Source organism: Leptinotarsa decemlineata, unplaced genomic scaffold (assembly GCF_025532065.1).
Source record: "Leptinotarsa decemlineata unplaced genomic scaffold, Ldec_3_MD MMD2_tig00002159_RagTag_RagTag, whole genome shotgun sequence".
Lineage (NCBI taxonomy): Eukaryota > Metazoa > Arthropoda > Insecta > Coleoptera > Chrysomelidae > Leptinotarsa > Leptinotarsa decemlineata.
Genome location: NW_027412574.1, coordinates 8,371,486 through 8,397,649, shown reverse-complemented (window position 1 = coordinate 8,397,649; position 26,164 = coordinate 8,371,486). Strand labels below are relative to the sequence as shown.

Sequence of the window (26,164 nt, the reverse complement as noted above, 5' to 3'; positions counted from 1 at the left end):
TCACTTTTGTAATTCAATAACATGTTTTGTACACATACATAGGCTTCATATTGACTTAAAGCAGTTATCCTCGACCTATAGAGCTTAAACTTTGCATACACGTATGTGTACTGTTATAAAAATAAAGTGAATGTTCAAATTTCGCGGGCTACGTACTTTCAATTAGCTTTTCTTTGATTTTTTCATGTTGGTACACTCGTCTCGAACATATGTTCACAGTTTCAGCTGTTTAGCATGTTTTGTTTAATGATGAGAGACATAAAAGTTGAAATTGTTTTGCCTGTTCTGGATTTTCTGTTATCGAAAAAAATGGATCAGAGAATTTGCATGAAATTTTCTGTAAAAATTGAATAAAGTATTCAAAAATACTTGAAATGTTGACAGTGGAATACGTTTATTTTAGTCTGAGTCAGAAAAATGGTACAAGCTTTTCACAGAAGGTCGAGAAGATGTGAATGACGAAACTTGCACGAAGCTAGCACATTAGCAACCAATGAAAATGCTGTGAAAGTGAAAAAAATTGTTATGGAGAAACATCGAATCACTATTAGAAAAGTTGCTGAGGATGTCGGCATATCAGTTGGCTCATGCCATGTAATTTCTTTGGAAATTTTGGTCATGCGGCGGGTGGAAGCAACGTTCGTTCTGAAATTGCTGAATTTTGACCAAAAAAAAAACACATATGTGACGCTCCAGTTTTGCAAAACATATTTTTGTTCAAGAGAATGAATTAATAAAATGTGCCAAATCCACATATCACTGGGACACTTGGGTGTCATCTTCAAAATGTAGGTAAAAGATAAACAATTCAATAATGAACTTAATTTTTGTATTTTTTTGTTAACAAAGTTGCATAACAGAAAAATATCAGAAAATGTACTAACTAGCCAATTATGTAATTGGGACATACTGACTATGACTAATTCTACGTTTCAAAAGTCCTTAATAGTTGTATATTATAATCTTATCATTATGAACCTTCAATATCCATATTTATCATTCAAACTAGTCCTACCATCACCTGATTGATCACTCGGAGGAACCCACATGCTATAGTCCTCCCTAGTTGCATCCTCTTCATAACCTCGCCGCCTCTCAATCTCAACTTTCTCATATCTTTGCTGTATCCTCCTCTGATTCTTCTTCTTCTTTCTATCATCAGATGGTTCTTCAGTGTCCATTCTATCATCCTGTGATATTGTCTTATCTAATTCCTCACTGCATGTTTCACCAGAAGTTGATGGTTCTTCTTGAGGATCATCTTTGTGAGATATTTCAGAGTTCTTGGTTTCCACATTTTTCAGGTTACTGTCCGGTGAGGATTCTGGAATATCTTCATGATTTTTATCTACAGATTTTGGCAATTCCAAAACTTTTGATTCCATTTCTGAGACTGCTGGCGCCGTACTCTTCTCTATTTCTTTTTTGTATTCTTTGAAGTCTTTATCAATTGCTTCAGAAATGGTTTTGATTTCATTTCCCATTTTTTTGACTTTACCTATAACCTTATACTTTTGCTCAGTCATTGTATTTAATTCTGTCAGAATTCGGTTGAGTTCTGCTGATACCTTATGTTCTAGTCTTTCATTAGGCTCACAATGTTTTAGGTCAGATATTAGTTTCATTACCTTACGTTTTTTGGCAGCCAACATTTTCCAATCAACATGCATACGGTCTTCACTTGCTGCCAATTTTTTAAGATTGCTGAGAATTTTTTCCAACTTATCTTGATGTTTATCTGTTGAAAAACAATTAATGTTATAATCAGATAGCATATACTGTTCGAACAATACGTGTAGTAAGAGATATATAGAATAAATAGCTCATATATATATATATATATATATATATATATATATATATATATATATATATATATGAGCTATTTATTCTATATATCTCTTACTAGATATATAGAATAAATTACTAGATATATATAGATATATATATAAATATATATAGATATATATAAATATATATAGATATATATAAATATATATATATATATATATATATATATATATATATATATATATATATACATATATATATATATATATATATATATATATATATATATATACATAGATATATATACATAGATATATATATATATATATATATATATATATATATATATATATGTATATATATGTATATATATAGATATATATATATATATATATATATATATATATATATATATATATATATATATATATATATATGTATATATATGTATATATATATATATAGATATATATATATATATATATATATACATAGATAGATATATACCGGGTGTCCCACATTTTATGTGACAGGCAATATCTGGTTTGTTGAAGGAGATACACAAAAATGTTTCATACAAAAGTTTTAGGAGTTCATGAGAGCTATATTTTGATATAATTTTTAAATATACAGGGTGTTTGGTGTAGGTGCTACAGACCAAAATTCCATTTTTTAAAATAGAACGCCCTGTATATCATTACATATTCAGATGCTACGTTAAATTCTGATATCATGTCATGTTTGGTTTTTGAAATTCGGTTACGGCGTTGTTGAGTTATTGCACTTTTCCCTAAATATAAAGTTTCAAAAAAACTTATTTACTCGTACACGAATCCAGTCTATATCTTTTATTAAATTGAAATAGACTACTACTGAATACAAACCATTATTCTCACCTCTACGATACGATATCGATACCAGTTGAATATAATATTGAAATTCTTGAGAATGTGACTAACTTGAGGGTGAATTGCTTTATATTGCACAATTTCATCAAGTAGCTTATGCTTGTTGATGCCATAGTAACAAATGTTGTTGAATTGTATCTACTTGTCAGTTCAATTCAGTGATTCTTTGCAAAACAGTAACTGTGTTCTTTGTGCGAAAACTCCAGTATGCCTTTCGCGTTTAGTCCAAGTGATTGCATTGATATGTTATTAATTTTTGGGGAATGTCAGAAAAACTGCCGTCAAGCACAACGTCTATAACAAGAACGTTTTCCAGACAGACCCATTCCGTCATGAATGACTTTTTCGAGAGTTGTAGAAAAATTGCGAACTGGGTCATTTCCTTCTACTATAAAGCATCGTCATCATACGAGATCTGTTAGAACTGAAGATTTAGAGATCAATGTGTTGGCTTATATTATAATTCATCCACATGTTTCTATCCGTACTCCTGCAGAAGAAGTCGGTGTGAGTAACTCTAATGTACAGAGAATTCTGAAAGAAAATAAATACCACCCATTGAAAATTCAGTTGGTACAAGGTTTGAAACCCACAGACTTTGAACGACGACTTGAATTCATTGCTTGTATTCAGGTAATATTACATGAAAGTCCTAACATATTCAGTCAAATTTTGTGGAGCGATGAATCGCGATTCCACAATAATGGAGTTGTGAATCGACATAACAGTCACTATTGGTCTCAAGAAAATCCCCACTGGGTCCGCGAAAGTAATTTTCAAACTACTTAGGGTATTAATGTATGGTGTGGATCGTTCAATGGCCGCATCATAGGACCTTACTTTTTCAATGAAAATCTCAATGGATTGCGATATTTACATTTTCTAGAAAATGATTTGATCCAGTTGATGGAAGATATTCCCATAGCAGAACGACAAGGAATTTGGTGGCAACAAGATGGTACTCCTCCTCACAATTCACAGGTTGTTACTGAATATCTGGATAGAACGTACCCAAATAGATGGATTGGTAATAAGGGTCCAATTAGGTGGCCGGCTCGTTCCCCAGATTTATCACCGCTTGATTTTTTCCTATGGGGTTATTTAAAAGATATTGTTTTCACTACTCCCCCTTTGAATGTGGATGATCTGAAAATGAAAATTCGACTAGCGTGCAGTAATATTACGCCTGATATTATAAGAGCGACTTGTACGAGAGAAGTGATTCGACGTTTCGAAGCCTGTATAATATCTAATGGGCATCACTTTGAACAATTTTTATGACTTATTTCTAGGTACCTACCATTCTTATGAAATGATTTATCAAGTTATATTATTTACATTGTTATTAATTAAAGATTTGTTTTCGAATACACCTCTTTCAATTTCGCAATTGTTTCATATTCAAAATGATTCCTGACTGAATTCCACAACTCAAAATTGAAACCATTACTTCGAACACCCAAAATTTTGACTAATTTTCATGTGATCTGATGCAGAGAGAATAATTGTATGAGATATTTTTAAAAATAATAGTCGTTCTCAAGACTTTACATTTTAAGCAATAACTCAACAACGCCGTAACCGAATTTCAAAAACCAAACATGAAATGATATCAGAATTTAACGTAGCATCTGAATATGTAATGATATACAGGGCGTTCTATTTTAAAAAATGGAATTTTGGTCTGTAGCACCTACACCAAACACCCTGTATATTTAAAAATTATATCAAAATATAGCTCTCATGAACTCCTAAAACTTTTGTATGAAACATTTTTGTGTATCTCCTTCAACAAACCAGATATTGCCTGCCACATAAAATATGGGATATATATATATATATATATATATATATATATATATATATATATATATATATATATGTGTGTGTGTGTGTGTGTGTGTATATATATATATACATATATATATATATATATATATATATATATATATATATATATATATATATATATATATATATATATATATATATATATATATATATCCAACTATCAATAGAGCTTCCGTACATTTACAATTTTCTATCAATCGGGCGTCCGGTTTCAATGAGGCGTCCATATATGGACGCCGAATTGTTTCACCATGCCAGGCAGTTCAGAGGTTCCCTATCTTCCATCTGACAAAATTTCAGATGGGCGCCTATTTATCAATTTCATTGTCAAAATTATATGTATTGGCGTATATTCTAGTTGAGTCTTTTTTATTTTGGTGGCGCTCGGGAGGTACGCGTATACTTGTGCCGTATATTTTTCATACATGTGAGCGATTATGAGGCGTCCATATAACTGACAACAATGCAATAGTTTTTGTGAGAGGGAAGTCTCAATGATTTGTTAGAAATATCGTTGATTTGGTATGTTTGTAGGTCGGCGCCGGTTTCATACACAGGGTGACAATTTGAAAACTTACAAGGTCTATCTCTGAGCAACCAAATAAAATATAAGAAATCGCTGAAAACAACTTTCATAATACAAAGGGAGAAACAAATGATGTGATGACTAACTTGTTTTTTCTCTCACACCCTTGCCCCCAGCCACCACAACTTCATATTTTTGAAAGGCAACCACCTACTTGTGATACATTATCTGAAAGCTCTTAAGATATGCTCTTCAATGGTACTCTTCAAAGCTACATTCGATGCAGTAAGTTTTGGTTCATCAAATAAAAGAATTCATTCAGAATAAATTTTATTTTCTATTATTAATTTAGTAAATTTTCAAAAACATGATTTTTACCATCGTAGCATTAATATTAAGACTTGAATATTTTACGCCTCTTCTATTTTTTTTTATTCGTCTCGATAATAGATAGGGATAGATAGGGAAGGAGAGTGGCACCTTGTTTTAGAGGTCTTTCGAATACCTTTACTACTCTGTCAACAGAAAATTTTTGTGACGATTAGTTTTCGAGATAATTTGAAGTTTTAAAGGTATTTGCATTGAGTTCAACTCTTTTTAAAATAAATCAAATTGTTTTTAAGGTGCAAGTTACGTTCAGAACTCTCATAAAAAAAAATAAATTTTTGCTTTTTATGACAACCTGCTAATACGTGTCCATTTGATGTCGAATTATTTGTTTATTACGAGGAGATTTCTCCGGGGGATGGGGTTGGTTACCACCATTACATTTTAGGTAAATTGAGTGGCACCTACTTATGAAGGTTGAATTGCCTCTTCAAGAAGTTGTTAATAAGAATCACCGGTTGAATTTCCATCAATGAAAAATGAACCTATAATATGATTGCCTAATATTCCGGCCCAGATATTCAACTTTTGGGGATGTTGGGTATGTATTTCTGCGTATTGTCTTGGGTTTTCATCCGACCAATAACGGCAATTGTAACGGTTCACGCAACCATTTGAATAAAATGAGCTTTCGTCCGAATAACAGATGTTATAAAGCAGTTCGGGATTTTGCATTAATATTTCACTCATGCCCTCACAAAACTCCTGTCTTCGGTCAAAATCATCCTCATTGAGTTCACGAACAAGTTTAATTTTGTAAGGATGGTATTTGTGGTTTTTAAGGATTCTCCATGCGATCATATGGCTTATTCCTGCCATTGCGGATAAACCTCTGGTACTTAACCTGGGATTGGCGATGACTTGACCAAACACTACAATCGCATTATCGTCATTCACTACCCTTCTCTGAACATCACTTTTTTCATTTAAAACCGAACCTGTCTCCCTGAATTTTGTGACCAAATCCAGAACGTGATTTCTGCTTAGGTGTTTACCAGGTTTTTGCTCGTTAAATAAAATTGATGTTTTATTAGCATTTTGGTCGTTGCCAAAAAATGAAGCAATAACTGAAACCCTTTCGGCAGTAGTGAAAGAAATGTTTAAACAAATAACAATACACGACCCGTTTCAACAAAACAATCGAACGTTGTTATTTAACAAAAAATTGATAAGAAGAACTGCTTAAAATTTTTTTTATTTAGGCATACAAGTTACCGAGTGGTCTGTCTAATGTATTATCAACATGGCAATTTTAACTTCAAATTATCTCGAAAACTAATCGTTACAAAAATTTTCTTTTAACAGAGTTGTGAAGGTATTCGAAAGACCTTTAAAACAAGGTGCCACTCGACCTACTTTCCCCATCTAAATAAAGGTCGTCGGACGCACCTCTCTGAGGGGGTGCGTACTACAAAAAATCTGATTAGTCTGAAAGGTGTCCCCCTTCAATTAGAAATCGACGTGTCCGAGCTTTTTTGAAAATCTTACTTTTTATATTCAAAAACGGTTCTGTTAGGTTTTCGTTGTTACACACTGTATATAGAAGAAAATGTAAATGGCGAAATGTATGATCACATGCTAGAAAGATCTATCGAACCTCGGATAGTTCATGAATTAGAGAATCACAGAGACATACACGGCAATTTATCTTTGAAAGAAAATGTATTACATTTTCAACAGAATGGGGAACCTTATTATTTTGTAGTTCCAGTTATTCAATGGTTAGATAATAATTATGCTGATCAATGTATTGGAAGAAGAGATTCTACTGAATGGCCTCTCACATCCCTGGACCTATCTCCTCTAGATTTTTTCCTCTGGGCCACTTACTTAAAATAGGTTGTTTTAAAGACGACGCAATCTGATTCAATAAAGCCACTGAAGGAAAGAATAATCCAAGAATGCTGAGCTATTTCCAAAGAAACATTTGCCAATATACGTCAAGAGTTCGAAAATATACTCTTCTATTATCTTGAAAAAGATGGAAATCTAATTCTGTTTCAATCTGTTTTTTCCGTTAAATAGTTATCGTACCCCTACGAACGACAACCCTCAGAAGTCAAAATTTGTGCATGCTAAGGACTAACGAGATATTACCTTATAACGTGTGATTCCTAACACGGAAATCATTTTGAACATTTCGTAAACTAATAATAAAAAATAAAATTGTAATTTAAATAAATAGTGCTTTATTTAATAAACCAAAAATTACTACATCGAATGTAGCTGCGTATAAGTAGGGGTTGCCATTTGAGATTATAAAGTTGGGGTGGCTGGGGGCGAGGGGGTAAGTGAAAACAAGTTAGTTATCACACCATTTTGTTACCCCCTTCCTATGATGGAAGTTGTTTTCTGAGATTTTTTTTTATTTCATTCGGTTGCTCAGATAAAGCCATTGAAAATTTTCAAATTGTCATCATGTAGCTCATAAGACAGTTTTTGTTTTGTCATAAGTTGTGAATTTGCAACTGACATTGAAGAAGTTGGGAAATGAGCATTGGAATATTTCCCGCAGATTATGTAAGTGAACTAATTTGTTTGGTTTCTAGGATATAAAATTAACTATCAATACAGAATGTTTTTTTGTATTCTATAATTCATGTAGCTGAATGAATTCACTGTGAAGAATTGGATTTTTACAATCGTTAATTTTCACTGAACATTCGTACTTCGTATTTATGTTGTGTCATATGGAATATAAATTCAAATAATGATATCCCACAGATTTCTTTATATGAAATACCGAGTTGAAAGTCTTGCAGGTACACCAAATCTATTCTTCTCAATCGACAATGAATCTGTCAATGTCGATGCTTCACTGTTATTTCAGCGGATTGTAGCAGCGATGATTGACAACAAAACTTTAATTTCTTTACTTCATGAACGTATGAGTTTATTGCTGCATACATCAGAACAGTCTACAACTGATCCTCCTGAAAATGAATTCATTATTGATGGTGGATGTATTTTGCACAAAATCACTTGGTATAAAAATGTCACATTTCAGCAAATTTTCGAAGATTATGCAATTCGAAGATTATCAATGGAGGTAAACACTTTGATGAATTCAATTTTGAAAGATTCAATTTTGAGAAACGAAGTTGAAAATTTTCTATAGATCCCACTCAACAGGGATGTTATAGACGCTGGAGAACGAATAATGTTAAGACTGTTTGGAGCTATTCAACATTTTATAAATCAATGTAGAATAGACCGTTTATCGGTGAGTGTTACTAACACAAAGACGGAAATCTTAGCAACATGACCGCCGACCGCTTTAATTACTCATTCTTCGAAAACTTATTAGTCTACTCAAGAAGTGCTTTTTTTTCGACATTTTTTCAATATGCTCCGAAAATTATGGTTAAGGTATCATTCGATTCGGAATAGCGTCTAGAAAGTTTTTGAAAACGGATGACTTTTGGAAATGAAAATTGCGAAAGTTATAAACAATTTGGTGAAATATAAAAAATGGATTTATTTTTTTGGAAATATCTCGAAAACTAATTGGAATTTTCGAAATCGAAAAAAAAATCGAAAAGAGTAAGAAATTTTCTATCAAAAAGTCCTGACTCCCGGAACTGTAGGACCAATATTTATAATTTTCCCGGAGCTCTGAAAATGAGCTCGAAATCGGGTGTTTAGCCGCGCGTAGGCCGTGCCTGTTTGGGCTAAGCTTTACAAAAGAGTGTTTACCATATAAAATATATGAACCAAGGAATGAAAAAATTCAGTCATATAGTCAAAAGATAAATGAACAATAATTTGTCGGTAAAAATTTTTTTTTGCAATTATTCGATTCATTATGCTATTGTTAATTAACAATTTTTTATCACTCGATTATCATTATTGCAAATGTAATATTTTCACACTTTAAACTAAAAGTGTGAAATTTTTTCCTTTCGTAGAGTTATGATTATAACGGTTAGGAATAGATTCATTTTCGAAATATTGAAAAATTATTATTTTTCAATTATTTATTAACAATTTACTGCATTTTTTAATGAAAAAGTTTAATAAATAATCGAAAAAATTTTTTTATTCATCATTATTACTGATATGTTTTTTTTAAATCAGAAGCTACATAAAAATATTTTTTTTATTTCATCACTTATTGTTTAAAACTTTGTTATAAATTCGATAAAAAATGGAGTGAATAAAAAAATGCATGGTTTTTTTCATTCATCAATTGCAACTGGAACAAAAATGAAATGAAAACATTCATTTGTTTATAACAAATTGTTTATTCAATACACAATGGAGAATTTTAAAAATTAAATTGTTTTTGTTCCGAATTAAAAACAAGATGAATAATTATTTTAAAAAATTGGTTTCTTAATATTATTAATTGGTGGTAAAAAAATTGTTACTCAACAAATGCGTTTTTTTGCATTGTAAAAATTTCTTCAAGAGACAATTGAAAATAATCATGATTTTTATCAAAAATTAAGATCCAAAAAAAATTCAATCATGTTATAAACAATGCATTTGTTTATAATAAATTTTTAAACAATGAGTGATAAAAATTTTAAAGAAATATATTCATCTAACTTCTGATTTGTTGATGATCGAGCGATAGAAAATTGTTAATTAACAATAGCGTAATAAATCGAATAACTGCAATAAACATTTTTTACCGACAGATTATTGTTCATTTATCATTTGAGTATATGCCTGAATTCTTTCATTCCTTAATTTATTTATTTTAAATGCTGAATTTTTTTTTAGTAAAAATGGCCCAAACAGGCACGGCTCACGCGCGGCCAGACAGCCGATTTCGAGCTCATTTTCAGGGCTTCGGGAAAATTATATATATTGGTCCTACAGTTCCGGGAGTTGAAACTTTTTTATAGGAAATTTCTTCCTATTTTAGAATTTTCGATTTTGAAAATCTCAATTAGTTTTAGAAATATTTTCAAAAAATTAAATCCATTCTTTATTATTCTCTAAATTGTTTATAACTTTTGCTATTTTCATTTTCGGAAGTCGTCCGTTTTCAAAAACTTTCTAGACGCTATTCCGAATCGAATGACACCTCAACCATAATTTTCGGAGACTGCTGAAGAAAGTTCGGAAAAAAGCACTTCTTGATCAGATTAGTCAAGTTCAAACATAGCTTAACAATCTTTCAACAGCTACAGATTGGGGATGAGAAAAAACAGAGACTCTGTTTTTGCCCATGAAAACACCATAATCATTGGCAGGTTTAGAATTACTGAAACTAGTTCATTGTAGTTGCATAGTAGGTATCTAACTGCAGTAAAACTTAAAGCAGTAGAAAAACAGTGATGAGTGCATCCGATGTTGTTGGGATGATGACAATTTCAACTTCGAGTACGGCATGATTGTTGATCAACAAAATACTAACCATCCAGTATATCGAAAACTGATTCAGGCATTCTACGTATCAAACTCAGATACTAACTCTGACGGTTAAGAATGCGTTAATAATAAATTGTTTTGGTAATAAATGATAAAATTAATTATGAAAAATGTTTCTGTCAATTTGTAGAGAAATGTCAATTATGATTTTCAAAATAGAAAACATTCTCCGAATAATCATTTGAACATTCGAGATATATAAAAAAACGTTCATAAACAATTAAAAATCGTATTTTTTTCTGAATATCATATTATGAAGATAAAAATTTTTTGAATTCCCATACGGTCATACACAATTTATAAACAAATTGCGCTAAAACAGTTTGTTCAACTTACCGAATGTCTTTATTTGATACAGAAACAGGATATAATGATAAATATATAGAAAAATTAAAACAATATGTTATGTTACTAAAAAAAATCATAATGAACAAAATATAATGTTTTTGAACTTTTATAATGTGATCTTGTGGAGCACATTGATAAAAAGAGATTCACGTTCATTACAAGACCAAACACGACTATGATACGATATTTCATCATGGAATCCTAGTGCCTATCTTCCGGCTCCATCATCAGATCAGCTCCAGAGTACCTACCATATTGTCATCAAAATCACATAAAACTGCCAATTTTCATAACGCTACGATCTTTAAAAGATGGTTAAATTAGTTTTCTTAGATTTGACTACATAGTTACATACATACATACAGGTCGACCTAATAAAAGCGTATTAAAAACGAAAAACTCTAGAAAAAATTAAAAAATATTTAGGTCAGTCCTTAAAGAAATATTGAAAAATGCATGACTCGAAAAATCGTATACCATACACGGAAATGAATCTTGACAGGTCTTGATGCCTTCTAGATGGCTATCCTGTGTAGTGTGTATCAGCCAAATGGAATAAATATGACACTGAGTAAATATGACTGTGCTCAACAAAACACTCAGGCACGTCCAATTTTCAACAACCAAATTTTTCAATGCTCAATAACTCAGTTAACGGGAACAACAACTCGACCACGAACTCGGGCTTTGCAACCGTTACCACATCGCCTCTGATAATGTATACCGCAGTAGTAGACGAAACGTCAGGCATAAAAACCTGCAAACCACGCAAACGCTGAAAACAGATTTTACACTGTCATCTACGGCCGTGAATATTTACATTCTTTGGTAATTCATATTATTTATCCTATCGTCTGTCATTTTGGCGTCTTCAACTAGTTTGAATACTTTGAATTCTTGCTGTTTTCTAATGGAAATATACAATGAACTTTTTGTAATTAAAGTTGAACTTTCAATAATCACACCATGCATGTGTCGGTTTCACTTCTCCTATCATTATATTCGGCTCGCTTAAATATCATACAGTGTTAAAATGGAAATATGCCAACCAAGACAAAAATTATCGAATGATATTGAAAATTTCGTTATGGAATAAACTTTTCATGATCAGTCAATATCACTTGGTACCTATGTAAAAATGAAATACATACCGGCTACCTGAAATCCATACGCAATTTGTCGTTGGCACAACGCTTGTTGAAAAACAGATGTGAAGAAATTAAAACCCACTTGCTGCCTACATTTAATGCGGTAAATATTGGCAACGTTGTAAGGATTCCCAATAATCTATTTCATGTATGAAAATATACTTATTGGACTCCCTATTATCAATCAGATGTCTGATGATGGTGTATACTGAGGAGTTCTTATGAATGTTTGACGGACGGACGCTCTACTATCGAATCAATAGTGAACTCAATTTTTTTATGGTGGTAAAAATGTCATGCCAGCCTACAGAAATCAGTTTTCTAGTACTTACCATGAAATATATTCGGTTAATTCTTCAAATTATGATGGACGCCCTATCAGCGCATTCAATGTATGGATGCCATATTGATATCGGGATGTATATATATATATATATATATATATATATATATATATATATATATATATATATATATATATATATATATATATTTATGAATAATGTAAATGAATGTTTGCCAAAGTAAGCAAACTACAAGAGGACTGACTGGAGAAGAAAGATCGATGCAGAAATGAGAAAGAAACAAGATGTGGAATACTGTTGAGTATCTGCCAGGATTGGTCCATTCCATGGCCTTTATAGCCCACATTATCAGAATACAATTAAAGAATATAGAAATATATAGCAAAAGTTGCTTTATTGGACCAAGACAAACAAATTCCGATTTCAAGTTCTGTAATCAATATTTTCGATAGTAATGATTCTGTTTTGAAGAAATCTACACAATGAGGTTATAGCATCTTTGGCAGTTAATATGTTGAATGACTCCAAAAAACGAGTGTAAGAAATCACTCACCAGCAAAAGGAGGGAGTCCTTTCTTCAAAATCTTTTCAAACTTCTTGAAAGTCATGGTGCCATGTAATCCTTTTATAGACATGAAATCTGGGGACCTCATTTCGTCCTCTTCTGACAGTGCTGAAGATGAAGAACTAGAAACAGACTCACTTACAGATTCATTTTCTTCGTACGGGTTGGGTGATCTTGAAGGGACTATTTCTTCACAAGGAACATTTTCAGGCTGCAATTCTTCCTCCTTCTCCAACTCATCTTCTTCCTCTTCTTCGTCATAAGTCGTATCAGAATTTGCAGCCAGATGTAAGTCAGGTGGTTTTTCTGGCAGTTGTACTTTCATTTTCTTTCTTTTACCTATGATAGGCAATGAATACTTGTTCACTTCCTTACTAGTGCTAGGGTTGGATATGCTCTGAGGAACCAATTCAGGTAACATTGTGGGTTTAGCTAAGTTCAGTAACTTGATTATGTTGGCATGTTCCTTCTTTTTTTTAGAAAGCTCTATTCTCAGCTTACTTGCCGCTTGTTTATCAATCTTTGACTGATTTAATTCTTTCATGAAAGTATCAAGAGAATCTTCCCCTGCAGTTGAGTTATTAACACTATTATCCATGTCCTGAGCAGTAGCCAGTTTTTTCTCAAGATCTAATATCAAAGCAGTTGTGTTTTTTTCCTTCTCCAGCTGAAAGGAAAACAGATAAATATCTTGTTAACTGTATTTTTACTTATAATATACAAGGGTGTTCAAATTTGTATATATACCTGGGAAAATCGTCAATTTTAAGAGATAGAGAGTTAGTTGAATTATGTCAAAGTTTTCTATTTTCGAGTATTAATGAATTATATTATAAAATCTATATGAGCTGGTATGAGCTAGTATCTACCTCAAACTATAAATTAATTGATCTTTACTAGTTCAAAGCTCATATGAAGTTCCTGAGGAAAGATGCATATTACAGAAACCAAAAATAAAAGTTTTGATGAGTTCTTCGTTTCCAAAATACAAAATACCAGCTTTTGCTGATATCTTATTTTAGTGAATTTACAAAAAAAAACATTCAAAATATCTCAGGAATTTCATATAAGTATCAATTAAGGAAAGATCCAAATCCATTTATGGAAAGAAAAAAGTAGCAGATCATTTTCCTCAAACACTGATTTATATTTTGTCATATTCTTTAATGGGTGACACCAGAGCCCAAGAACGAAGCATTTGTGAATCAACAACAAACAACGTTGTTTGGTCTCATGAGTGGTACTAGGCAGAAGCACGAATGTATTTTTGGACTCAACTATCATTGTAGAAGTCGCAGCATTGGTGACTCCTCTTAAAAAGATGTCATCTATAGGATCCACAGGAAACTCATACCTTGTTTGTCAAAAAGTCCCCACAGTGGTTTATCGCAAAGCCAATCTACGAAATCAATCATTTTTGAGCTCGTTTTATCTAGTTGCCTTGCTTGAAAGCTGCAGAGAATAACAAAGAATGATTTCTCATCCGGTAGTCGATGTCAAAGTTTGGCTTTGCAATAAACCGTTGGGAACCATTGTTGTGTTTTCTTTCAATCACATGGCGTCTTCCTGAAGATGTTCATGACATGAAGGACAATTGAGTTCAACAGAGAATTCGTTGTTCAGCCTAGTATCACTGAGCTATGGTAGGTCGAAATAGATTTGCCTGGTGTTGGATACAGGAGCTTTGTTTTTGAGCCCTGGTTTCAACCATTTAAAAACATAAAAAAATATGATTTGGTGAAAAAAAATGAGGTAATGTTGTTTTCGTCCTGTATATGGATTTATCTATCCTGATTTGAGGCTTATATGAATTTCCTGAGGAAGTTTGAAAATTATTTGGATTATTTGAAAACTTTACCAAAATGAAAGATACCAGCACAAGCTGATATAGTTTGAGGTCAATACCAGCTTATTTTTCTTCGTCAACAACGCATATTTTCAATTATTTAAGAAAAGAGGTTGTACAAAAAAGTTCAAGTTATTGGAAGTTGTACGATGTGTGTAAACCCCACTGGAAATATTAGTGGTTTGCGATATCAACACATTTCAGGTACTTAGTGACGGTTTTGAAAATATGCTGTGGTATATAAAGAGAATAAGAATTGCTACCATCCAAATAAACATGAGGGCCTTAATACGAAAATAATAATTTAGTTGATGATCTTCATATTCCCGAGTCTCTCAAGAGTATCGAAAAAAAAATTAAGTAACTGATGGAGCTACCTTGTAGGGAAACGCGTTTTAGATAAACTTCATTGTGAAAATTCTGTAACAATTATAATGGATTAATTATGTGTAATGCTATTGCATAATTTTATCTTTTTGGTCCTATAATGTCTTTTTTTTATCTATATATGTTATGTTAAATGTTTGGCTAGGTCTAGAGTAGCTTAGATAGGACTGTGTATGTGTAACCAGACTCTGCCTTGATGGAGAATAACTAACTAATATTTGGTCCAAAAAAATCACAGAGATATTGTAAAACAAAAATTCAATATTAGTATTAGCTCAAATAAATTGGAAATTGTAAAGAAAGTAAAAAATTGAGAGGTTGCTATAGAGAGTGCCCTCTGATTTAAATTCCATGTGAACAGACTGGTCCAGAAAGCATACCTCTCACTCAAGTTAATTCACGGAAAATAAAAATGCCCCCCCAAAAAGACAAATATTACTCTCTGTGATAGTATCCTTCTCTCATCTTTGAATTACACAGATATGCCTCACAATTAGGAACAAGAAAAGATTTCAAAAGAGTCAAAACTCTAGCCTTTACCTTATTCATGGAGCGGGTAAAAGGAATACGATTTCCTCGAAGTTGTCAGAAACTTATTGGCTCAATATGGAAAGCCGGAGGTTCTTACAATCTACGTGTATGTGCCATAAGGTCATCTGCAATGAAATGCCCGCTTATCTATACAACAAAATAACTCTTCGGACTGATGTACACAACTTGAATGTTTGACAATAAGGATTATCAACTCCTCCAATACACACTCATGATTTTTTCAATGATCATTCACGTATCACAAATGCAACTCTAACAATAAACTTTTACTTTCAGCAAAAAAATTGAACATTGAACTTTTGAGTAAATGAACTTGACAACTCAATAACCTACAATACGAATATATATATTTTTTGTTTTCAATTAAATTATGATAAATATCAGACATGTTTTTTCTTCATTTGGTTGTATATTTGTTATAATTTTGTTGCCAGTTTCCGGAACTGGCTTTAGAGGTTAAGTGGTAGAACAAAACTGTAGTGATCTACACTGCAGGTTTAACCTTCGCCTTTTGACTGTTATTTTATATTTCATCAAATAAAGACCATTATTGTTATTTACTCAGGATAAATAAATAAATGAATGAAAAATTTAAATAGCATAAAGCTGTTTTCTGGCAATGGACTTTATAAATAATAATTTGCACAAATAGTCTAACAGAACTGATTCCACAAACAAATTCTTACCAAACTTTCATATGTTTCTACCGTTGGTGAACTCTTTGAATTCATTCTCTTCTCACGTTTTTTCTCTATTGTTCCAGTCCTGTCTAGATAAGTATCTTCGTCACTATCATAATAATCATTTTCTTCCCAATTCTTTACTTTTCTCTTGCGGGATTCTGTAAGTAAACCTGATTTTGAAATGAAATGAAAAACCACAACTGTATAATAATATAAAGGCTTTCTTGAAGCCCGAGAATCTACAACAAATTAAACTTTTGGATGTTTTTATGTCTAACAATTATAGAAATTACTATGAATAGAAAAGCATTATCCGCCCTTTCAACCAGAAAAAAGCATGTGCTATGGAAAGATAAAAGATAAAACTTGTTATTCAATTACTTTACTACTGTAAAATTATATATTGAGTGGTTATTACTAGATACATGACTTTTCAAAGTGGAAGTAATTTTCAGTTTGTTTTTTTACTTATACAGATTTTCCAATAAGTTTTTCTCAGATTGTAGTTTATCTTCAGAAAAATTACCAAAAAAGTTGATTAACACTAATTTTTTAGCTTTAGAAAACAACCAAAATGATGGAAATGAAATTTTTCTAATTGTTAATTTCATGTTTTGAGTGTACTTATTACAAAAACATGTTTGATTTCTTCAATCACCTTTTCAATCAATATCCCTCTCTAACACTCACTTGAGAAATTTTCAAAATTTTTCGTACTTCTTTCAAATTATCATATTTTCTATAGCTCTATCACTATCCCATCTTTATTTGCCATTTTAAAACTACCTAATTTTTTTTCAACATTCTCACCGTGTGTCGCTTGCCTAAGTACACCATATCTATCCAAAATTCTGCATGCTTCAAGAGCACACTGCACCACAGCCTCTTTTTTCTTTCCCTTGTGTAACACCTCTGCTATTATAGGACGGCCCATTTCGTCATCCAACGGCAGTTCAACTTTGCATAAAAATTGCCCCATACCTGAAAAATAATAGATTTGAAACAGTGTCCAATTCAAAAATAAAAAAATTGAAATGTTTCGTTTTGAAATTCATCTCCACCACTTTGAATGTGGACCATTATTTTTAATACCTTGTTCGCTACAGTCGTAATCAAGATCTACACCTTCCCTCTCAAAAAACCCTCTCAGAGCTTTCTTCGGATCATCCAAATACAACTCTTCATTGTTACTTTGAGCAAATGGATTTTCAGAGAGGTCAGTCTCTTCATCGGCGTCTTCTCCTATAAGTATAAAGAATAAATAAAATTAAAAATAAAGCAATCGCAAGAATGACATTTACAGTTTGTATTACTACATATATTCAAGTATGACAAACCTTTTGAAAAAATTTTTGTTTCATGTAACATGAAGTTACAAAATTAATATCACCAAAAATAGAGAATACAATTTTTATCTTGTAATTTTAAGAAACATCAACAAAAAATTAAGATAAAATAGTTAAATGTAGAACTTTTACCAATTGAAATTTATTCAGAAATTCAAATTACAAACACATTTTTTTAATACAATATATGTGTATCTGCCGTGTAAAAGTATTTCATATACCAAACAATAGAACTGCAATACTATTCTCGACGCGCTTTCACTAACCAAGTTGGTTAAATACTAAAAACTATTGAATATTTGAGGATTATTCTGAGGATCAATGGTTTCAGTGAGGAAGTCATCTAAGTTAACATACAATTAACAAAAACCTGCATGGAACAGAATTGTTTTCCGTTTAACAACTGTTTCTACAGACAGCATAAAGACACCGCAATGGGAAACTCACTCGTTCCCTTCATAGCTAATCTGTTTATGAGCAGATTTGAATTGGAAGCAAAAGAACAGTTAGATTACTTTCCATGGACTTTGATCCGATATGTAGACAATGTATTTGAGATTTTTGACACAAAGAAATCAAAGGTGGAGAACTTTGCTTCAGCTCTCAACAACAAAACCCCAAATATTAGGTTTACATATGAAATTGAAAACAACGAGATCTCATTCTTTGATGTCTCAATGATTGGAAGTAGTTAGGATCTCGAATTTGATGTCTACACAAAGAATATCACTACTTTTAGATATATCCCTGATAGCTCACACCATTGTCCACAACACAAAGTCCTAAACTTTTCTGTCCATAGGCTTGTTACATTCCCTTTGAGTATTGAAAGGTATGCTATTGAGGAAGGAGTTATCAGGAATATAGCTGAAACCAACGGGTATTATTCAAATATAGTAGATAAGTTAATTAGGAAATGTAAATTTAGGGGGAGTATTCGTAAAACTTCAACTTTTCAAAAAGACGTAAATTCAAAGTGCATTGTCCTTCCCTATGAACCAAGGTACACTTACGGATTAGATCGTATTTTTTAAAACAGAAAGTACATTAAAATGTAACCCCGTATTATGATTTTGAGTCATTTTCATGAGACTCGTTAATACTTTATTAATTATTTTGCAAATACATTGTACTTTATATTCCATATTCCAATTCTCATACATTGCTATTTAAATATTCCAAGATAAGGAATATTGGACAAAGCCATTCCCAATTTGAAATTATAATTGAAAGAAAAATATTGCAAAAAAATCCCCAACATGTATGCTTACCCAGACCCCAGTCAATCCCCTTTTCTTCTTCTCGTTTCTTTCTTTCTTCAATTTCCATTTCTCGTTTGAGTGCTTCTTGTTTTAGTTTCAGTTGCATTTCTTCCTTTTTCTGTTTCAATTCCGTCACCGTTAGTTCTGATTCTTCCTCTTCATCATATTCAGGACCACTAAGGATGTAAGACCTCGTACTGCATCCAAGCTTCAGCATATGCCCCACCTACAACAGCAATAGCCCACCATTTTGAACATATCTGATAGGCTTTTGATAGAGAGGTATAAATTGAAGTAACACATCATTGTGAGAATTTTACTGAATGGATTACAAAACTGCAACACGTGTTTCACTATCCAATAGCTTCCTCAGGCATGTTCATACTAACTAACGCAGTTAGGAAACTATTGTATAATGAAACACATGGTTTAATGAACTTTTCAGTGAATGTTATTTGAATACAATATGGATTTTCATTGAGTATCGGCTAATTCCATCACAGAACGGTATTATATCAAATGCAGTGCAGAAATGATTTATACCATAAAAGGGTGAAATGACGAAAATAAAGAGTTATATCTGACAAATAACACTTTGAACCTATCCATATGCATCATAACATCGTCATGAAGTTGAGAGGGATGATTATCCCTTAGCACTGTTATTTTTTGTAAGACCATAAGTTCAAGCCAAAAATTCTCAATACAGTAAAAAGTATTAGGACATTGTAGTATGCAACAAAAAAATGGAAACTGGTTACCTTTTGTTGGAGTTTTCATTCTCAGATAACAATCTCAATTTTACTCATTTGCATATAATAGCAAAAATCAAAAGTAGAAAGTCAAACAGTTTTTTTCCTGATTATTTTTTTATGGTTCACAGTAATGAAGCTCTAGTGTTCCAGTTATTTTTCTAAATAAATTTTCTCAAACATGAACATAAAAAATATAATTTCAATGCATTACTAAGCTCCTGTATGAATGAACTCCATGTTTATGTGACAGTTTGATTTTTTTGGCCACCTGGCCGGTTTCCAATGGTTTATTGATCAAACTTGACGCATGTCAATCATTACTCAAACCAAGTAAAAAACTATTTTGCTTCATTTTTTGCATCCATTTCCTCCAAATTTACATTAAAATGGAGTCATTCAAAGACAAAGAAGTGAAAGAGAAGATCAATGAAGCCCTACAATCTTCAGAATTATCCGAAAGCTTACACCAATCATCTTCAATCAATGAAAATCAGTGCAGGAAGTCCCTCGACCAAATTAGGGATATTTTTCAAAAAACTGAGGTCATGAAAGACGTGGCAAAACAAAAAAATCAACTGTTGGAAGAACAATTCAAGGATCTAAAACAAAGATTGAGTTCCAGTTCAGAATATCTACTCAGAATAAAGAAAAACATTGAAAATTTGAAGTTTTCGTATCAAAAAAATGTGCTAGAAATAAACAATAAATTAGATCCAGGTAGTCAACTAGAATTAGGTTCTATTGGAACGAAAGAAGAGATGACCAGACACATGGAAGAAATTAAGAGAAAAATTGATGACCTACAAAACAAAATGGCTGTTCAACAAGAAAAACAACAAAATGTGACTGAGAATTATCAAGAAGCTTTCGACAAAGTAGTGGATACCCTTCAGCACATTGAAACAGGGGCTTACAGTTCCCAATCAGTTGAAGATAGAGAATAAATTTCTCACCTGCATTCTAACGTATACCTTCGGTTTGAGTCTATTTTTATTGAGAAAAGTACCATGAGTGCTTCCCAAATCATAGAGGTAGAATCCTGAACTTTCTGTTTCTGATGGATCCTTTCTGTACTGAAGAACTGCATGATACCTGCAAAAAAGTATTATTTACTTCATTTTTAAATTGATTTTATAGTTCTCAAATATACCGATGTATGAAATTTATCATTATTTTTGTTCATACAAGTAACAATATCAATATTTGAACAGTATCAACTGTGATAGAGAAGTATATATAGTGTCATCCCCAAAGTATGCACCATATGGGAAACTTATTTATTAAGGGTTTTTCGACAAAAAGTTATTCTTGATAAAAGTTTGAGCATCCCCTAAAACTAAACATGCACCAACAAAATACAGTAAAACACATAATATACGAGGAGCCTTCAAATATTTGATTTTGTGACAAGAGTAAAGTACTATTTTGAAAAATTTTGGGAAATGTTATTTAGAAAAGTTGTTTAACATTGAAAAATACATCTAAATTTGAAGTCATGACCAGCTATGTGAAGTTTTATTTTTTTATCAATTTTTTTTTAAATGGGGACTACGAAAAAAAAATTTTTGCTAAAACGATAAATACACAGCATCCTGTATACGACGGTTCATTTTAAAAGCCTGTAATATTACAAATTACACAACTGTCGTGTTAACCATGGCCAGTTTTTGGTGCAAAGTTATTTTCATTTTTTGTTATCACCGAAAATTACTCAAAATTATACAGTATTGTAACAAGAACCTGATATTCAATAATATCTAATCACAAAACATCAAAATAAAATAGGTATTTCGGAACAAACTCATTGATTTTCTGTAGATTTTCTTGTCCAAAATAAGTGTTTCAAGTCTAGATGTATTTTTCAATGTTGAACAACTTTATAAATATATATATATATATATATATATATATATATATATATATATATATATATATATATATATATATATATATATATATATATATATTCCAGCAAGGTGCTTTACATGCCCAAAGTTGAAATATCCCATTTTTTGTCAAACTCACTTATCTGGATATTCAATTATTCAGACTAGCGTTAGTCCCAGAACCTACAATGTAGGTAGTTGGGAAAGACAAATATTTTGAGATTTTATTTTGAGGCACTTATTTTCTTGTACGTATGTATCTCTCGTCAATACAATTATACAATTAGTTTCTTTCCCGCTTGGGGCTTAGTTCACGATATGGAGCTCTTATTAGTCAACAATCTTTCTCTAGACAAAGGTTTCATACATGCAGTTGAGCCACGTTGAAATTAATCAAGTTCCAGGCACTTTGTTGTTGGATCGGATCTTTCCTGCACTGATAAGAGGTAATACCTCGAAACCGGTCTGTAGGTGACTTATTCGAATAATTTCAGCATAGTCCTGCTGCTGTATAAACAATAAACATCTGCGAGACTAACCTCTGTGAGGTATGTTGCATAAATGGATGTAATTCAATATCCAGCGTGGTATTAGCCGGGGAACTAGTTGTTTTCCAGCAGGCATTTACCAGAACCAACGGTGTAGGTAGTAAGGAGAGATGAATATTTAGAGATTTTATTTCGAAATATTTATTTTCTAGTAAGTCTGAAATTATCAGGATAATAGGATCAGACTATATATTTTATACTTTTTTGAAGTTTATAATATATTTCATAGCGAAATTTTACAACACTCACTCACCTGGAAATTGTTGGATGTTGCATACAAATATTGCAGCTTGTAATTCTACCGAAAACCCAAAATGACTGTGACATTAAATTGATTGTTTCTATTATTGTACCATTCTTTAGAACTTCAAATTTATATTGCTTACTGTTGCTATCTGGAATGCCTGACCAAACAGGCTCTTTGTAGGGTAACACAATAGAGTTTTCAGAATGCTGTGAGGGTGGAGTATCCACTGTCGCTGAAAGTTCATCTAGAATTTATAATAAACTCAATAGAAGGTGGAAATAATGGGAGACTTATGACTTTTTAGTATTCACATGTGGAGGCAGTTGATATAAAGCAGTCATACATGTACTTTGATTGAGTACACACACAAAAAAGGAAAAATAATTTCAATTTTGCAAAAAAAAACAAAAAAATTATAGTTCTTTTTGAATTTCTTACATTGAATTATGTAATATGCCATGTTTAACCTATCAAACTTTTCCAATTTGATATATACCTGTACCTACAGTTTGTGTATTTACGCAAAAGTTTGTTTTCTCGAAAGAACGTCTAAGATGACATCTAGAATAATTACTCCTAATGAGAACAGAGCACAAAAAATAAAGCAGCGCTGTTCCAACCTGTCATGGGTCTCATCAGCGATGCTAGCTGAATCATGAATGCATTGTCAGACACAATTGTCACGAAAGGACAAGCCTGAGTATAAGTTACGAAGACGTCAACTATAGGCTTGAAATGAGACTCAATCCACTAATATCAAAAATGAACGAGGCTCCCCAAGGCGGTTTGTTGAAAAGCCAAGCTTCAATATCGACCACTGAAAGACATTCGTTCTCTATTTTTCTCTGCAGCTTTCACTTTAAGGTAACTAGATGAAACCAGAGCCCAAAAACAAAGCAGTTGTAAGGTGGGATATCCATACTGAGTCATACTCAGGTTTGTCCTTTAAGGTCAGCCTAGCACCACTGATAAGACTTGCAGCACTTTCCTATAAATCCATACAATATTTTTGACAATCACTACATTTGTGAATTATATGAAACTATATCTAGATATAACAAGAGATATTTGTGTGTATTGTTTTGAAGAAATGTGTTCACTGTATTTTCATTCCAAGGTAAGTTCAAACATCGATATTTATTTGCTTATTAATAACATATTCATGATGTTTTTAGAACAGATGTTCTGTTCAGAATAGATTTTATTGATAAGCATTTTCAGATGATTTCTTTTATTTTATTTTTTATTAAGGTGGCATTTTTCATGGTATCAAATTTTTCCTGTGTCATTTTCATAGATATTTAAAAACAAACTATTTGATAAAGTGTAACAGCAAAAAGTTTAAAAATTAAACCTAAATGATCTTCAAACATCCCACCGGACAAACCTATCAACACCTGAAAACATGGATGTTAGAACATATAAGACACAGTTCTAGATGAAGATACCATGGAAAAAGATCATGATTTTGATATGGAGGTAATCAGTATTTCTAAATGTTCAACCATACATTCCAAAGGACTGCAAGTTCTTTCTCTGTAGATTGTTTTTGAATATAGTAACTCAATTACATATAAAAATATCTAATTATATTTTTATATATCGCCTAAACCTTATCCTACCTGTTCTTTATTAATACATAAAATAAAAGTGCAATTGATCACTGTACGTACATGAAAGATATTTGAGAAAAACTATTGGAGGACTTTAATAATGTAACAGACCAAAACAAGAATTTTTAGAATTTATTTATTTTCAGATTGTCAGACAGATTGTATGCACCTCTGTATGCGCGAATCTCATAAATAGCATTTAGTGTTCGGTTTATTTTGATCAATTCATGAATGAAAAAGTTGTGAATTCAAAAATTTAAATTATGTCAAAACATTTATTTGCAAATAAGAAACCTGGGAACCCAAAAGCTGAAGTCCAAGTGATTCAAGTCATAAAAAGCTGAGAAATTATGAACAACACATATAATATTTCAGGAAAAACTTATGATTGATGAAAAATTCAATAAGAATATTTTAGTACAGATAGTGATTTTGAAAAATTGAAATTCACTTCATTATATAAATATTTTGAACAAGAAATTCTTATGCTATAGGAAAATGTCATCACCTTTTTTTAAAGTTTTTTCTTCACCAGCTTGACTATCTGTTAGAATTTTTTCCCCTGTTACTGTTTCATTAGGTCTTTCTTCTAATATTTTACTATTACAAGAGATTTGAATAGGTAATATTTTTTTTGCTAACTTTCCAATTTTCCCAATTATTACTGGTTTTTTAAAGGTAGAGTCTTCCTTTTTTTCATTTTTGTTTTTTTCGGGATTAATTGATTTATCTTTTTCAATAGAATTTTCCATGATTCCTTGGAAAATAATTTTATTTTTCAAGTTTGGCTGATGAAAAATATAATGAAATTGACGTTGAGTTCTAACTTAACCTCAAACTAATAGGAAAAAAACAACTCTTCTTTAGTTCTTTTCTGTTCTGTTCTTTTCTTCTTCTTTTAATTTTGGTCCTACTTCCTTGGCGCTACTATGACTGCTCTTTTTATTATAGTCGTACTCGAAGCAATGCTGCCAACTCTTTTTCATATTTTTTTTTTATAAAAACGCAATATTTTTTGTTGATTCACCTCCTGCTAATTACGTTGTCACTGACCCCGGATTCTGCTGACACTCAGCTACAATTCCTAGGAAAGCTTCTTATCAGCATAGCCGGCCAGAGAGCATCGCCTCGGGAAACGACCTTTCACATTCAGTCTGATTTTATACATGTACTGTTAAACATCGTTTTTAATAATTTTTATGTATTGAATAAAAAATCATTTTTTAAAAGACTTTTCGGTTTTTGGAAAACATAAGTGGCGCAGTCGGTAGGATTTTGAAAGTGAAAAGGTTCATCGTGAAATTGTTCGCTTCAGTTTTTACTGTTTGTTCAAAATCGCGAACGTACGCATCCATCGTGGAAACGACGTTCATAGACAATAAGTTGGAATCGAAAAGCCTTCAAAGCAGTAGCAGTCCATAGCCGAGATGCAGATGGCTAAGCGTTTTTTGATTTTATTGTAAGTACACTTCATTTATGTATGTCAGACTCCTCTGAAACTTCAGAGTTCCTATAAACATCCTCCTTATCCAATATTCAATAAAAATAAATCAATAATTCCAATACGATACCAATATTGTCAAATATATAAATTGAATTTGATATTATACCTAATATCGATACAAATATTCAACATTTATAGTGGTTTGCATTGTAAACAAAAAAAATTTTTTGAGATTTTCGAAATTTTATTTTGAATTTTTTCAAAATAGATTCTACTATAGATTTATTAGTAAATAGGCTTGCAGCTCTCAGTATGCCTGACGCTGTGATTGTTCCCACGATTAGTTCTGATCTTTTGAGGACCATCCCTGAATATGACGGGAAT

At 31.7% G+C, this 26,164-nt stretch overlaps 1 protein-coding gene across 2 annotated transcripts; it reads right to left on the bottom strand.

Annotated features, from left to right (window-relative positions):
* Positions 1-812: 812 nt before the first annotated feature.
* LOC111509666 (uncharacterized) lies at positions 813-25,186 on the bottom strand. 2 transcript variants are annotated; one of them, XM_074177209.1, is made up of 9 exons: positions 24,845-25,186; positions 22,730-22,967; positions 20,996-21,134; positions 19,297-19,513; positions 17,772-17,921; positions 17,490-17,660; positions 16,683-16,837; positions 13,200-13,878; positions 813-1,738 (listed from the first exon to the last, which is right to left on the bottom strand). In XM_074177209.1, exons 1-9 carry the CDS (start codon positions 25,086-25,088, stop codon positions 981-983), a joined length of 2,751 nt encoding a protein of 916 aa, XP_074033310.1. In that variant the 5' UTR covers positions 25,089-25,186; the 3' UTR covers positions 813-980. The 2 variants fall into 2 exon arrangements, with proteins under 2 accessions (XP_074033310.1, XP_074033311.1); XM_074177210.1 differs by having other exon boundaries at positions 22,730-22,955.
* Between the last annotated feature and the right edge of the window lie 978 nt (positions 25,187-26,164).